This window comes from Mobula hypostoma, chromosome 3 (assembly GCF_963921235.1).
Source record: "Mobula hypostoma chromosome 3, sMobHyp1.1, whole genome shotgun sequence".
Lineage (NCBI taxonomy): Eukaryota > Metazoa > Chordata > Chondrichthyes > Myliobatiformes > Myliobatidae > Mobula > Mobula hypostoma.
Genome location: NC_086099.1, coordinates 64,536,102 through 64,552,868, shown reverse-complemented (window position 1 = coordinate 64,552,868; position 16,767 = coordinate 64,536,102). Strand labels below are relative to the sequence as shown.

Genomic DNA, 16,767 nt, shown 5'->3' with positions numbered 1-16,767 from the left:
CCTTAACAATCGACTTCAACATTTTCCCAACTATGGGAGTCAGACTAACTGGCCTGTAATTTCCTTTCTTCTGCCTTTCTCTGCTCTTGAAGAATGGAGTGACATTTACAACACCAGTATAGAATCTAATTTACTCAATACTTAATCATATTGCTCAAATAAGAACCTCTCCTTCAAAGTGGAATAATCTCGAAGGGAAAATTATGAAAGGATACCACATAATAAATGAGAAATGCTAACTGTCTACTTTCTACTGCACACAGTTCTATCTCTGTATAATTAAAGCTCAATTTATTTCTAGTAGCATGCATTATAAATAAACATTAGAATAACATAATTTTCTCTATTTTTTCATAGGTCTGTGTCCAAAGTTTTAATTTTCTTCACTTAACCCAACACCATTGTGAAACCTAGAAGAATGAAAGAGTCAATCACTCCAACTAAATCTTCAATGGCTTAAATCCTCTTTTTAAAATCTAATACTCTGATTGGATTAGGGGAAGGTGAGATTTAATTGAACGCCTTTGGAATTAAAACTTCTGAAATTCTCTTAATGTTATACCTGCGCCAAAAGAGCTCTGAATTTCAATGCTAGTTTGGTGTTCTGCATGCATAACCCAAAACAGACATCTTTAAAAATGTGACTGGATCCTCTGGAGCCAAATGTAAAATTCGGTCATAATGACTGTTCTACTGTTAATTCTCCGCCTTGTTGTAACAAGATGAGAAAATTTGCAGATGCTGGAAATCCAAACAACACACGAAAATGCTGGAAGAACTCAGTAGGCCAGGTAGCATCTATGGAAAAGAATAAATAATCGATGTATCCGGCCGAGACACTTCATCAGGACTGGAAAAAATGATCAGAAGTTTCAGCCTGCTGAGTTCCTCCAGCATTTTGTGTGTGTTACTTGGATTTCCAGCATCTACAGATTTACTTGTCAAACAATCTAATTTGACTGGTACATAGGTAATTCACATCAGTCTTTTAGTATCCATAGCAAATTTATTTCCTAATCACTTTTCTATTGCTAATCATTAACATTCTATTTCCCCTTGTTTTGATCTCAGAGGGATTAATTCCATTCTGTCTATAATACCTGTACAGTACCCATCATAATTTTAAATAGATTTACCAGAAAGTATATAAGCATCCTCCGTTCCAAGGAGAACATCCTCAGCTTCTCTCGTCTATCCACATAACTAAAGACCCCAGCTCTGGAATCAGTTTGTTAAATCTCTTCTGCAACCTCTCTAAAGAATCCAAATGTTTCCTAAAAATGCAAGCACCAAGATAAGAACACAATATTCCAGTTGTGGCCAAACCATTGTTTTATTGAGGCTCATTGTGATTTCCTTGTCCATGCACCTGTCAATTGATTTGTCTCCATGCTCTGTTTTACACTCTTTTTGGTCAAATAAGGATGACTGACTTCTATTTCTTTATCCTTCTCTCTCATGGAAATGTATCTATACTGTTAATAAAACATTGTAAATTCATCATGTTAATTAACCCACGCCAAACGGTGACCATTCCTCAATTGACTACTTTAACTTTAGATGAGCCCTATACCCATTTATTACAATGCTCCTCCACTGATATTTCTACCTATGACCTTGCTCATTCCCCAGAATTCAGTTCAGTACTGCTATCTTCCTTAATGGACCAGAAACCAACTAATCAAGAAAGTTCTCTTTAATATAGATCAGAAAGTGAGGCACTGAGGATCTTAGCTACAAATCATAGTCTGAGAGGTTATGAACATATTCTTAATGAAGAAAGAGGAAAACCACCTTCCCTAAATTCACTTCAGATCACAATGACCCATTCCTGTCTCCTGATCAAATATTCCCTGAGATAGTAAGTGATTATTATTTTAGTTTTCCAAGTTATTTTAAAGCAAGCTGCAATAAAATTTTCAGATCTTTGGGAAAAGAACCAATTTTTTCAGATGTTTCCCACCACCATAGACGTTAAAAATAAGTGGTCAGCAAGAATGGAGAAATAGATCAGTGAGAATGTGAAAGTAAGGGAAAGAGAGATGTAGAGTCATGGTATATCTATATATATATAAATATATGTCATGCTACATTTTAGAAATACCTTTTTTTGCTGGCTTGTTGTATTTGAAAATAACGATTGTACAGTATATGGAGATAAATTCATTAAATAATATTTTTCAACCCCTGAGAGGGAGAGTAAAATATTTTTTATGCATTTTAAATCAAAATACTTGCTTTGTTATCTAGGGGCAAAATTCTGAGAAACTTCTTTTGAAATTGTGTTACCAGAGTTCTACATCCATTACTCACTTCCACATTGGAGGATCGCAAGACCACTCACTGCCTTGTGAGCATCAAATCTCAGGCTTGAAGCACAGTATAAAACTAGACAGTAGCAATTGTTGCTCAGAGTCTAGTTCTCAACCTACAAATGGAAAGGTGTAACCAATTAATTAATTACGTGAACATCTGGAATGCATTACTTTAAAATATCTGGCGCATAAAATGTTGATGCCCTAACTAGTAAAATCTATGGGCAGGACAAAATGGTGACTAGAAACCCTACCTTTAAGTGATAAGGAGGGACAGCTACGTTTCTCCAAGCTTCATTAAACACTGCTACCAACAGATCCCACTTTACCACTCATGCCTTATTTGAGTGTAAGTAGATGTGCAATCCAAACTTGTCTGTCACCTATGCCTCTCTGTGCCAATTTCAGGTGGACTGCTAAATGTTAATTTGATTTGGCCATTTGAATCAGCTGGTATCCCATATAGGTTGCAAATCCAAAACAGCTTCCCAGCTTTTTCTTTGGAAATTAAAATCTCCTAAATGAGTAACATATTAATAACTCCCATCTTATTAATTGTGAGACACCTTATTTAATGTTTTGTCTTGCAAATGTCTTTTAACATGCAGACATGTGAACATAACTGTAAAAGAATTAAAATGAATAATATGTTCCTGTATTTTGCATGAAGATTATGCTAAATAAGCAAATTCTTAAATAATTGCATAAAAATAAAGAATAGATTTTCCATGGATGGTGGGGGAAACTTAGTGAATTACAACCTCAGCATAAACCTTATGTTACTGTTGTTTATGTCATGTTTTCAGCATTCTTGCCACTTTTCTACAAGAGTGATTGATGAACAGGAAATAGCACCTTGGAAATTCTAACTGCTTAATGTACACAAAAATCTCCTCCTTCATAATGGAAGTTCACCCACAATGTTGGGAATATTGAGGCTTCATTGAATTCTGGTCAGGATTGATGATGCAAGCATCATTTTCACAAGCAATAGGGTATATGGATTTAAAATCATGCTACGTAAGTTACTTTTTTTTCCTCTTCACGCCGTGTGGCGTATTGGACAGCCATTACTGTTTCTTTAGCATTTGTCTGCTTTTTTATGAGGCCGAGTTGATAGCTTGATGCTCAACATAGCACAGAAGAAAAGCGTACCAAGAGCCAGCTGGATTTGAACCCGGGACCACTTGCTTTGATGTCCAGAATGGATGCCACTAAACCACAGCCGGCTATATGCTACATATCTGTAAAAACTTAATATTTCCTTCTCACTGATATTACAAATTATGTTAAAAAAGAAAAGTCATTTGAAACACATATACAGTCCATATTAGTGAGCCCCAAAAAGTCCAATTTATTTAAAGGTTTGCATTACTGGAGCAGAGACGGGTTATTAAATTTCTTTTGATCAGACCAATACCAGAAGTAGTTACGTAGTAATGTTGTACTTTTCATTCATTATTGCTTAGTGAGCATGCAATCTATAACATCCTTAATTGGAGCAATGCAGCCAATCCACATTCATTATTGGTTAAGATAGCAGGCTGTGATATGTTCTTTGGCATTTATAGTTCATATAGGGAAATATCTGCCATGTTTGTAAGGATTAGGCTAAGTAACTTTTCCAAAGCTGTGAACTAAGAAGCTCAACTTCTCAAATAAGAACCTCTACTTCAAAATGGAAAAATCCCAAAGGGAAAATTTATGAATAATGAATGAGATATGCTAACTGTCCACTTTCTACTGCACATAGTTTTAATTCCGCATAATTAAAGCTCAATTTATTTCTAGTTGCATGCATTATAAATAAACATTAGAATAACATAATTTTCTCTGTTTTTTCATAGGTCTGTGTCCAAAGTTTTAATTGTTTTCACTTAACCTAACACCATTGTGGTCTAAAATCCAGAAGAATGAGAGAACCACGTACTCTAACTACATCTTCAGCGGCTTCAATCCTCTTTCTAACTCTGATACTCTGATTGGATGAGGGGCAGGTAGAATTTAATTCAATGCCTTTGGAATTAAAACTTCTGAAATTCTTTTAATGCTTTCCCTGCACCAAAAGAGCACTGAATTTCAATGTTGGTTGGGTGTTCTGGATGCATTCCTAATGCACACTTCTTTAAAAATATGACTCTGGATCCTATTATCAGAGCCAAATGGAAAATTGAGCCATAATGGCTGATCTACTGTTAATGCTCCACCTTGTTTTAACAAGCACCGAGTAGCCGTATGAGTCATCTGAGTCTAGGCACACAAAAAAGACTGGGGAAATTTGCAAATTTACTGCAAAGACCATTTGGAATCCTGTTGTGCAAAGCAAATTAAATCTGGGATTGAGGATTCTCGCACTCCAAGCAGCCATATGGAGGAGATTGCAGGGATTTTAACAGAAACATTCAATTCTCCTCCGTCCATTGAAGAGGTTCCTTATGACTGGAAGACAGCCAATGGGCTCTGTACCTCTCTCCAGAGCAGCAGGGAAAAGGCAGGTATTTACAAGCTGATAAGGAAACATAATGGAAAAAATTTTGATGGTCTTACTTTGCACTTGAACAAGCTGGATTTGATCAAGGATAGTCAGCATCATTTTATTACTGGGAGATCCTGTCCACTAATGTTAGTGAACTTTTTTTTTTGAAGAGTTGACCAAGAGTGTCAATGAAGGTAGTGCAGTAATGTAGTCTAAATTGATTTCAGTGTGCCCTTCGATAAGGTTCTACATGGGAGATTGGTTTAAATGGTAAGGTAGGAGGCTGGCGAATTGTAGTTATTCCAGTATTTTGAAATGACTCTAGGAGAAAATTATTTTGTTACTTAAATTGAAATCCTCTAATTTTTAAACTTTTTTTTCACAATCTTGACTTTATGGAAGAAAATCTATCAAACACAGCTTTGGGTTCATTTTTCTTTATTGTATCCCTCAAGGTTCTGCATTGTTAAAGTTGGTTCAGAAGATAAAATGGATCTCAGAGGTGTTAATGTGTTTACTGAGGCAATATTTTCTGTGCATTGTATGATGCCATTGTTGGGTTAGTCACAAAATCTGTTCTGTGACCTTGGTACCGGTATCATCATGCAAATCCCCAAATCACATGCGTCATATTCAACATTAAAACCAAAATGATAGCACAAAACAAATGTGGAAGAAATACAATAAAGTAAACATTAAAGTTGTGTTATAAGATTTTTTTGAGAAACCTAGCTTTTGTGTTTCTTTAAACATAAAGCATCTTGCACGATATAGAAACATTTTTTTTACAATTTAAAGTTTTGCACTGAAACCAATGTAAATTGTGTACTAGACACAGGAAATTAAAAATCACTAGATACTACTTTCAACCATCAACACTTTTTATATAACATGTGGTATTACATAAAAAAAATCATAAGAGTGTAACCTAATTGTTTAATTCAACCAATAAGTGCTAACATATGAACTCCTTTGATTTTATGTATCTGCAATGCAAAACCTTGTAAACAGTTGTGTGGCTCACAGCATTTGAAATTATAACCCCAAGCTTTCTCCATCACATGTTATGGAAGCAGATTTCAATCTCGTACGTGGACAGTAACTTGGCTGAATGATGACAGACCCAAAGCAAAAGCCTCCAAGATTTGTTGTCCGTTGATTACAATGAAATAAAAATCCTACAGGTTCTACAGCAAATGAACGCTCCACTTAGCCAGATTACTGTCCAGGCCACCTATTAAAATGATCTGTCTCCTTTGCCATAACTAATTCTTTGAGTGTCCAATAACTTGATCCATTTGTGCCTTCACTGACTTTGCAACTGAATTTTTTTTAAGTAATTGACACATAGGTTGTATGGATTTTGCAAGTCTTCTCTGAATGAAACATGACAAAGTAAAAGCTTATTGTTAAAAACATACCAAAGTACATAGATTAGCAATTACCGGTTGTATTTGGCATCATCATCCGTTAGAAATTCCACATGCCTTAAAATGCATCAATGATTATTTTGTGGCATCATTCCTTATCTCTTTAATAACAGGTTCTCTGTTTAAATATGTAGCCCAGTACACTAAATTGAAAGTTCCAAATAAAACTGGAAACATTATCCTGGACATTCTATCAATTTTGCTTACGCTGTTAAATGTTTTCTTGGCCTCTTGTGGTTTGGTCTCTGGTTTGGCCTCTTTTGGCTCTGCAGTTGCACTCTTTGCAATCGTTGGCAATACCGAGTCCTTAGTGATATTAGGTGCATAATTGGCAACTGCCACTGCATATGCATTATTTTTCTTCATTACAGAAGCCTTCTTTTTCTTCTGTGAAAATAAGTGAAACCATTCTTTAATTTCTACAATATTTCATGGAAAATCATCAAACCTTACAGCATAGAATTTGGTCATTTGGTCAATCTTACCCAAGTCAGTTCTTTCAAAGAGCTAACCCATTATTAGACAGCAGAGTAGCATAGTGCGTATGGTACTGAGAATTTTAAACTTCAAACATATTTAAATCCTATCAAAGCAACTGGGGCTTAAATTTTAATTAATTAAATGCACCTGTGTTTAGTAAATAAGTATGAATATCAGTAATGGTGACCACACACCTGTACATTGCTACTTTAAGGCCCATTTAGTTCACTAATGTCCTTCAGGAAAATCTGACTGAAATGTGACTCTTGTCCTCCAGCATTATGTCTAAATCTTAATGGCTTTCCATAATGGACAAAGAAACCACTTGGTGTATGGGCAATTAGAGATAGGTAATAAATACTGGGCTTGCTGGTAAAAGGATAAAAAGAAAACCCAAAGCATTGTAAATGTTTGTTGGGCAAAAAGAGTGGCCTTCCTGGATCCCTCTGCAATTTTTTATATGAAAATGTCTAAATGTGAATTAAAATACTTTTCATCAAAATGCATTCATAAATTTGGATTAAAATAAATAAATATTTTGAAGAAATATATTATAAATCTCCCAAAGAAATATTTCTAAACTACCAATCTTGTCTCAGACTTGGACACTGTTATTGTGAAATGTTACTGATCTATTAAATTCATATTTAACTGTACACCTACATGCAAGATAGATGACTTTAGCTAAAATGTTGTTAATCTATTTGTATGTTAATACAAATATTTGACAAAGTTTTTGTGATGCATAGGACTCTCAATCGACTGAAATTTCCCTCATCAAGAGACCTTGTGTCTTCAGATAGACAATGAAATTTGCATTGTATTATTTGCCTTGCAAAGACCAGAAGCTTGGCATTAATTGGGTCAGTAATACAGAGATTTAATTTCAAGGAAGTTGAGAACTGTGTGTGAAGCTAACTGCTACTACTCAAGGCAGAAATACACCTCAAGTTTTTATGAATATGTAAGCATTATTTAATTAAGCAATTTGCTTTAATCTCTATCAAATTTAATTAACAGTGCAAAGTGTAATAAACACTAATTTTGTGTTAACCGATCCACTCTCAAAAAGTAAAACAAAATGTGTTAGCTTCCTGTGAAATATCAGTGGAATCTGAAAGTGATATTACAAAACTATTTGTATTTTTTTAATCTCCTCACTTCACAGATTCCAAATCAAAAATTATATCATCAAATTGACAGACCCTTTAAAGTGGTGAACAGTGTGAAGCAAAATATCTCACAAAATAGAGAAGAAATTCTGCTTAGATTGTCGGCCCTGAAGGATAGTATACTATTAGGCTATGGTTTTACTCAAATCCAAACATTTAGTCTCAATTAGGTTAATATAACTAACATACAGAGGGTGTTACTAATGGAAAAAATATTCTTATTTTAGTGTAGCATCGGCGACTGAAGATAAGTTTCTCCCACTTTGGTGATCTGACTTTGGTGTGAGTCAGCATTTATCTATAGTTTGAAATCTTATAATGCTTTAAGCAATAAGAGAATTAAGAGTCTATATCTAGTCTTGTCTCAGAATTTGTAATTATTAATTACGTTCTATTTGGTCTCCCTTCTCTAAGGTTATTTCATGAATATAATTAATTCCTGAAAAGATGTACTTTACCTCACCAGAAGGTGCAAATATCTATTAAATTACTATTTTGTTTTAGGGGATTTTGTATTCCAAGTTCCATTCTTAAGAAGTATCTCTTTTTGTTCCTAGTAGGAAAATCCAACTGCACAACCAGTTGATAGGTGCTTTGACAATGGAGCAAGCATATCCTCATGCACATATTAGCATGTCCTTATAATCTAATCTAATCTAATAATGATCCCTTACAAGATCAGATGATGCTGGTGTGGTTTCCCAAAGTAGCAGACTATTTCTGAACATGTTGGCATACTGATATGTAAAGTAACTGCTATGAATGGAAAAGTAATGAACTACTGCAAGTAAAAATAGGGTGCAATGCAAAATCTGGGGACCAGTCAACAACAGAGAGAGACGAATGTCTTGCTTTGCACTCAGACATTTTACAGTAATGGGTAAAATTACTTCCGGACACTTTAGCTTAATGTATTTCTAAAGCTGCATTGTCAGTGGGTGAAATGAGAGGAAGGTAATGCATTTCCGCATTCTGAATATTATGGAAAAACTGAATTTAAATTTTATTTTTGAAACAGCTCTGTAATTACATTGCCTTTCATGCACAATGATCCTTAGCTTATTATAATTTGGGGGAGGGATAAGAAAAATGTTAGTGTGACTGAAGTTCGAATATGCCTCCTATAACTAGCTAATAGTCCTTGTATCAGATTATGATCATCTCTAAGCAACAGTAAGAAAGTTAGACCAACAATACTTTATAATTGAGCACATGGATTTGATGAGCCATTTACTTCCATCATACAATGAAATTCTTAATTACAATTCATGTTATTTTTAAACATTTAGCATTTTAAAACAGATTAAAGAATATGAAAATTGATCAGAGCATAAAACTGCTGTGAGTGAATTACCACTCCTCGTGATTTCTTTAATGGAACAGAAAATGGGCTGTCAATTGGCATTCATCCAATTAAATAGTAATTTCAAAATTCAGAGGTGCTCAAACATCACTTATTCCCATTGCAAAAGGGGGATTGATCATTCACCACTGACTGCCCTCTAGAACCTTAATTGTACTTGGGTTCATGCACCTACCATAATATAATAAATGGAAGTTAATACAAATTGCTATGGCCTCACAGGTGAAGCTGATCTGGTGTTCACCTTGTTAACACCTATTCAACAGCATACAATGGAAAATGATATAGAGCCCATATCCTGGCCCTTCTTTTCATCCCTACTATTGCAATGCTAAAAGTTATTACATTTCAGTTCCCCATTGACTTACAATAGCAAGTTTAGCATTGTAAACCTGGCACCCTTCTAACCTCTATCGCTCTGTAGTGCATTATGCACTGCATTTACCCATTAAGCCATGGAGGAGAGTGTATTAGGTAATATATATTACATATTATGTTATTACTTTCCATATTATGATTCCATTAAAGAAGATAAAGGAAATCCTTACCTTATCATTCACAACACTTTTGCCGTCCCAAGCCCAGCCTCGTTTTGTAAAATAATTCACTGTAGCAAATTCTATTAGTGCAGAAAACACAAATGCATAGCAGACTGCAATAAACCAGTCCATGGCGGTTGCATAAGCAACTTTAGGAAGAGAGTTTCGAGCACTGATACTCAGAGTTGTCATTGTAAGCACTGTTGTCACTCCTGGAATAAAACCAAATATCATTAGAGAAGATTCCATTATTTTATACCCATCTGTAGAATATAAAAATCCAGAAAAGCTCTTTTATGCTTATTTTCTTGTCCTAGCAAAAAACAAAGCAAAATTATTGCTAGCAACAAAGCGTACACAATTGGTTTTATTAATGTTGCAGATGTGCTCTTTTTCAAGATATTATAACAAACCATACCTCATTATGATTCACATTTGAATTAGCAATCTTCCATAGTCCATTAAATACATGAAGTTTTTTGATGACAAGAAGCAAGAGGTTGCTTCCTCTTGATGCCTGAGGTACAATTCCTGCCATTTTAATAAATCTGAATTGCAATGACCTTTACAAGACTAAATGCTTTATTTAGTCCAAGTTAGTACTAGTGCCATATAGCAGATCAAATGTTTTTTTCCTCTCTTGCAAAGAGCACATTACTTACATACATGAGAAAGATCTCCAGATGCTGGAAATCCAAATCAACACACAAAAAATGCTGAAGGAACTCAGCAGGTCAGGGAACATCTGTGGAAAAGAGTAAACAGTCGACGTTTCAGGCCGAGACCCTTCTTCAGGGCATTACGCACATGCTCTGATCTATCCCAAAGCACTTGGATGACTTCCTTTTTAATTAAAAATTGAATGGCTTCTTTTCTGCCTGAATGGAAATCAAGATTCAAGATTGCTTAATGTAATTTCCAGTATACAAGTGTAAAGGAGAATGAAATAATTGCTAATCGGGATCCAATGCATCCAAAACACAAAAAGATAAAGAACACAATACAGGTGTCCCCCGCTTTCCGAACGTTCGCTTTACGAAACCTCACTGTTACGAAAGACCTACATTGGTTACGTGTTTTCGCTGACAGAAGGTGTTTTCACTGTTACGAAAAAAAGCAGCGCGTGATAAAAGGCAGCGCGCGCTCCAAGCAGCCACTCTCCCTCGGATTTGGAACTGCATTCTTGTCGGCATTGCTGAAACACGTGCCTGTGAGCAGCCGTTTGCAAGATGAATTCTAAGGTATCAGAAAAGCCTAAAAGAGTTTGTAAGGGTGTTACACTTAGCGTAAAACTAGACATAATTAAGCATTTCGATCGTGGTGAACGAAGTAAGGACAAAGTTAGTTTGGCTTGTGGAAGTTGACGAAGATGATGTTGAAGAGGTTTTGGCATCCCATGACCAAGAACTGATAGATGAAGAGCTGATGCAATTGGAAGAGGAAAGGATAACAATCAAAACCGAATGCAGTAGCGAAAGTGAAGTCGTCTGGGAACTGAACGGGAAGCAACTGCATGAGACTTTCGCTGCAATGATAAAGTACAACTTTAACTTTGAAAGGGTAAGTCCTTTTAGAGCATATTTGCAGCATGGTTTGAGTCCTTACAAAGAACTGAATGATCTAAAAATGTGTGAGGCTAAGCAGTCAAGCAAGCCTTCCGCATCAGCCACAGCAGACGACGAACCTCAACCTTCGACATCAAGGCAGGCAGACATAGAAGAAGATGACCTGCCTGCCCTGATGGAAAGAGACGACAAGATGACACGCCAGTGTCCCACCACCCCAACCCCCGGGCCGCAGATACCGATCCGCGGAGAATGCAGCGGTAGCCGGGAGGCACCCAGCATATCTTTAAGAAAAGAGCCGAAATAAACAAGGTAATTAATTAGGTGCCGCCCGGCACGTAAATGTGGGCCCAGATCAGAGGTGACGCAATCGGCAATCGCCTCTGATCTGGGCCGACATTTACGTGCCGGGCGGAACCTAATTAATTAGCTTGTTTGTTTCGGCTTTTTCTTAAAGATGTGCTGAGTGTGTCCCGGCTGCCGCTGTACCCCTGCATGCTTCACGGATCGGTAACGGGGCGCTGCCCGGAGGTTGAGGACCACTGCACCACCCCAACCTCCAATGACTCAGCCTAACACACCATCATCAGTGTGCTCGGTGCTGTCCCAATTCCGGCGAGTGATATTACACTGTACATACATTATTTCTACTTTACATCAGCTGTGTATTTTTACATGTTATTTGGTATGATTTGGCAGCTTCATAGCTTAAAGGTTACTGGTGAGAGTGTTTTGCCAAGAGTGCTTGCGTGAGATTTTCGCTACGGAGAACAGTGCAGGCAAATGTTGTAGAGAAGTATTTCTACTTTATATAGGCTGTGTATTTATATCATTCCTGCTTTTACTATATGTTACTGTTATTTTAGGTTTTATGTGTTATTTAGCATGATTTGGTAGGTTATTTCTGGGTCTGCGAACGCGCACAAATTTTTCCCACATAAATAAATGGTAATTGCTTCTTCGCTTTATGACATTCTGGCTTACGAACCGTTTCATAGGAACGCTCTACCTTCGGATGGCGGGGGAAACCTGTAATAAAAATACATAACAAATACAAAAGATAGCTTATATACATAGATAGATTGTCTGGCCATAAAGTGACACTAGGCACAGAAGTGCCTGTACATAAGATGACAGGAAATGATAGGATATGACAGGTGGAGGGGGTGTGGAGCAGTGGGTTCATGGGGTGGAGATGTGGATCTGCCTTACTGCTTGGGGAAAGTAACTGTTTCTGAAGCCCACACAACACACATAATTCAAAGAATTCCTATAAGCAATATTTTGATCCAGTGCCTTGTTGAATAATGGACCTAACATTAATACGAAAGCTCCCTCTGAGCTTGTGGTGGAAGCCAAGAAGTGTCTGCATCTGGGAATACAACAATAACCTTCTGACACAGATCTTAAGGAAAGGATGGAGATGTTTTTACCAATAATAGACTCACTTTACAACAAACAAGAAACATCCCTGGTAATCTGCAACCCTCTTAATCAAAATACAAAAAGACAAAAATTCCGTTCCACAGCTCAGTAATTAAAGTGTCATGCAATTGAAAATAGAGTGACATTTTGGGCACTTCTGTGTGTCTTAAAACCCAACGGGAAATTCAAACCTACAATTTTTGAAGATTTTCTGTTGGGATAGCACCTTTCTCTTAGCAATGGACTTTCCCAAATAATGTCAACACTGTACAACAGAAAAAATTTATTCTCAGTTTGATCTTGCCATCTCAGTTGTCAGAAAATTTAGTGTTTTCATATACTCACAGGACAACTATCTTTTACAAACCTCAATAATAATACATATTCAAGGGGTTACATTAAGAGAAGAACTTAAAACAATCTGCATCAATAAAAAGAAAAAAAAAATCAGGCAAACTAAAGAAGTTTAAGATTGAGAACCCATTTGGGCCTGATTGTCTGTTTCTCAAAGTCTTAAATGTTGTTGCTACAGAGATAGTGGATGCAGTAGATATAATTACAAAGAAGGCATGCCATTGGCTGTATTTCATTAGGAGTTAGAGATTGGTACAGTATGTTATCAAAGACAAGCAAATTTCTACAAAAGTACAAGGAAAAACATTTTGACTGGTTGCATCAAAGTCTGGCATGGAAGATCCAATGCACAGTATCAAAAAAGGCTGCAGAAGGTGAGAGACTCAACCAGCTCCATCAAGGGCACAAGCCACCCCAACACTGAGAACATCTTCAATAGGCAGTGCCTCAAAAAGGCAACATCCATTATTAAGGACTCTCCATCCAGGACATGCTTTTTCCTCTTTTCGACCATCAAGGAGGAAGTACAAGAGCATGAAGATCCGCACTCAATGTTATAGAAACAGCTTCTTCCCCTTGTCATCAGATTTCTGTACTGTCCATGAACCCATTAGGTACCACCTCACTATTCCTCTTTCACATTATCTATTTAATAATTTTTATTGTATTGTTACAAGGATTAGTTCTAAATAATAACGATCAGTTAGGCAGAGTGAGGATCTGTATTTACTGACAAGTAGCTTTATTGACTCAGGTTCATAGGCATGTGAATTTATACAACCGAATAACAGTGCATACACCTAGTAGGTTTCCTTGACCCTGCCTGAACAGTCAAAGAATGGAAAAGGTAATTTTTGCCAGGTATTTGTCATAGCCCAGATGTGATCTCCACATGTCTGATGTGGGATCCTCCACAACCTTGACACAGCCTGAGCTCCCAAAATCCTCTATCTTTACACTTTTCCTCATCAGGTCAATCTATATTTCAATTTTGTTGGTAAGGTCATCTGACTGACTTTTGTCAGATTCTTATTGTCAGGGCTACAAGGCAGTGTTGTTTTATGGCCTTAAACTTCAACTTAGTGCCTAAGATGATCTCTTTTGCTCTATTCAACTGCCTGGTTCAAACCAGGTGAGATTACTTCTGCAAACCTGTCATTTAACACAATAAGCAGCTTCTGAGAATAGTCTCCGGTTTAGCAGATATTCAGCAGAAACTCCTTGTGTCCATGTTCAACTGCTCAGAATAAGAAACAGTTCATCAAACAGTTCACAAAATGGCAACTGCATTGATGGTCTCACATTCCTGTTCATCGATTGTAGTTCTTTTTGGCCAACATCTCCCTCTTTTTGATCCAAAGATATTTATCTTAGGATCCTTATCCTACTCTCATCATGTTGACTGCCCATAGGACTGCCTTGAAGCCCCAGCAGGTGTGCTACATTTACATTATATTTACTTACTGCATTCACACTTTTACATAGAAACGTCAAAAACCTACAGCACAATACAGGCCCTTTGGCCCACAAAGTTGTGCCGAACATGTCCCTACCTTAGAAACTACTAGGCTTACCTATAGCCCTCTATTTTTCTAAGCTCCATGTACCTATCCAAAATTCTCTTAAAAGACCTTATTGTATCTGCCCTCACCACCGTTGCTGGCAGCCCATTCCACTCACTTACCACTGTCTGAGTAAAAAACTTAACCCTGACATCTCCTCTGCACCTACTCCCCAGCACCTTAAACCTGGCTCCTCTTGTGGCAACCATTTCAGCCCTGGGAAAAAGCCTCTGACTATCCAAACGACCAATGCCTCTCATCATCTTATACACCTCTATCAGGTCACCTCTCATCCTCCATCGCTCCAAGGAGAAAAGGCCGAGTTCACTCAACCTATTCTCATCAGGCATGCTCCCCAATCCAGGCAACATCCTTGTAAATCTCCTCTGCACCCTTTCTATGGTTTCCACAGCAACACTTTCAGTACGCTGGATGAACTCAGCAGGTCGGGCAGCACTGGTTAGAAACGATGAGTCCACGTTTTGGGCCGAAACCCTTCGTCAGGACTGAAGAATGAAAGATAGGGAAGGATTTGAAGAATGCTTGTAGCTTCAGTTGAAAGACCAGTAATCTGAAAGACAAAGCGGTGGGGGAGGGGAAGCATTGACGTCATAGCCCTGAAAACAATGGGTAGGAGAAGAAGGAGGTGGAACCATGAGGGAGCTGGGGGAGGGGTAGAGTGAAATAGGGATAGAGGAAGGGAGGGGGAGGGAATTACCAGAAGTTGGAGAATTCTATGTTCATACCAAGGGGCTGGAGACTACCTAGACGGTATATGAGGTGTTGCTCCTCCGACCTGAATTTAGCCTCATCGTGGCAGTAGAGGAGGCCATGTATGGACATATCTGAATGGGAATGGGAAGCAGAGTTGAAGTGGGTGGCTACCGGGAGATCCTGTCTGTTGTGGCGGACGGAGTGGAGGTGCTCGACGAAGCAGTCCCCCAATCTGCGTCGGGTCTCACTGATATAGAGGAGGCCGCACTGGGAGCACCGGATGCAATAGATGACCCCAACAGACTCAGAAGTGAAGTGTTGTCTCACCTGGAAGGACTGTTTGGGGCCCTGAATGGTTGCAAGAGATGAGGTGTAGGGACAGGTGTAGCACTTACACTTACAGGGATAAGTGCCGGGTGGGAGATCAGTGGGGATGGACATGCGGATAAGGGAGTCGTGCAGGGACTGATCCCTGCGGAAAGCGGAGAGGGGTGGAGAGGGAAAGATGTGCTTAGTGGTGGGGTCCTGTTGAAGGTGGCGGAAGTTGCGGAGGATAATGTGCTGGATCCGGAGGCTGGTGGGGTGGTAGGTGAGGACAAGGGGAACTCTGTCCCTGTTGTGGTTGCGGAAGGATAGGGTGAGGGCCTCAGTGCAGGAAATGGAGGAGATGCAGGTGAGGGCATCATTGATGACGGCAGAAGGGAAACCACGATCCTTAAAGAAAGAGGACATTTGAGATGCCCTGGAATGGAAAGCCTCAACCTTGGAGCATATGTGGCGGAGACGGAGGAACTGGGAATAGGGAATGGCATTTTTGCATGTGGTGGGGTGGGAAGAGGTATAGTCGAGGTAGTTATGAGAGTCAGTGGGTTTGTAGAAGATGTCAGTGGACAGTCTGTCTCCAGAGATGGAGACTGAGTCATCGAGAAAGTGGGAGAGAAGTGTCTGAGATAGACCAAGTGAATTTGAGGTCTGGGTGGAAGTTTGGAGTAAAGTCAATGAAATTGACGAGCTCAGCATGGGTGCAGGAAGCAGCACCAATGTAGTCGTCAATGTGCAGAAGGAAAAGTTGGGGAGCAGTACCAGAATAGATTTGGAGCACAGACTGTTCCAAATAACCAACGAAGAGGCAGGCATAGCTGGGTCTCATGTGAGTTCCCTTGTTGGAGGTCATATACCGTCTAGGTAGTCTCCAGCCCCTTGGTATGAACATAGAATTCTCCAACTTCCGGTAATTCCCTCCCCCTCCCTTCCTCTATCCCTATTTCACTCTACCCCCTCCCCCAGCTCCCTCATGGTTCTGCCTCCTTCTTCTACTACCCATTGTTTTCAGGGCTATGACGTCAATGCTTCCCCTCCCCTACCCCTTTGT

The 16,767-nt window shown here is 38.4% G+C and overlaps 1 protein-coding gene across 4 annotated transcripts in view; it reads right to left on the bottom strand.

The window, feature by feature from the left end:
* Positions 1-4,668: 4,668 nt before the first annotated feature.
* gabra2a (gamma-aminobutyric acid type A receptor subunit alpha2a) overlaps positions 4,669-16,767 on the bottom strand; it is a 241,636-nt gene continuing 229,537 nt past the window's right edge. For 2 of the 4 annotated variants that reach the window (XM_063043210.1, XM_063043211.1), the window contains exons 9-10: positions 9,785-9,987; positions 4,670-6,608 (exon numbers count right to left, since the gene is read on the bottom strand). In XM_063043210.1, the coding sequence (XP_062899280.1) occupies positions 6,297-6,608; positions 9,785-9,987 (515 nt within the window). In that variant the 3' untranslated portion in view covers positions 4,670-6,296. Of the gene's footprint in view, positions 6,609-9,784; positions 9,988-16,767 lie in introns of all 4 variants that reach the window. The other 2 variants (XM_063043208.1, XM_063043209.1) reach the window with 2 other exon arrangements.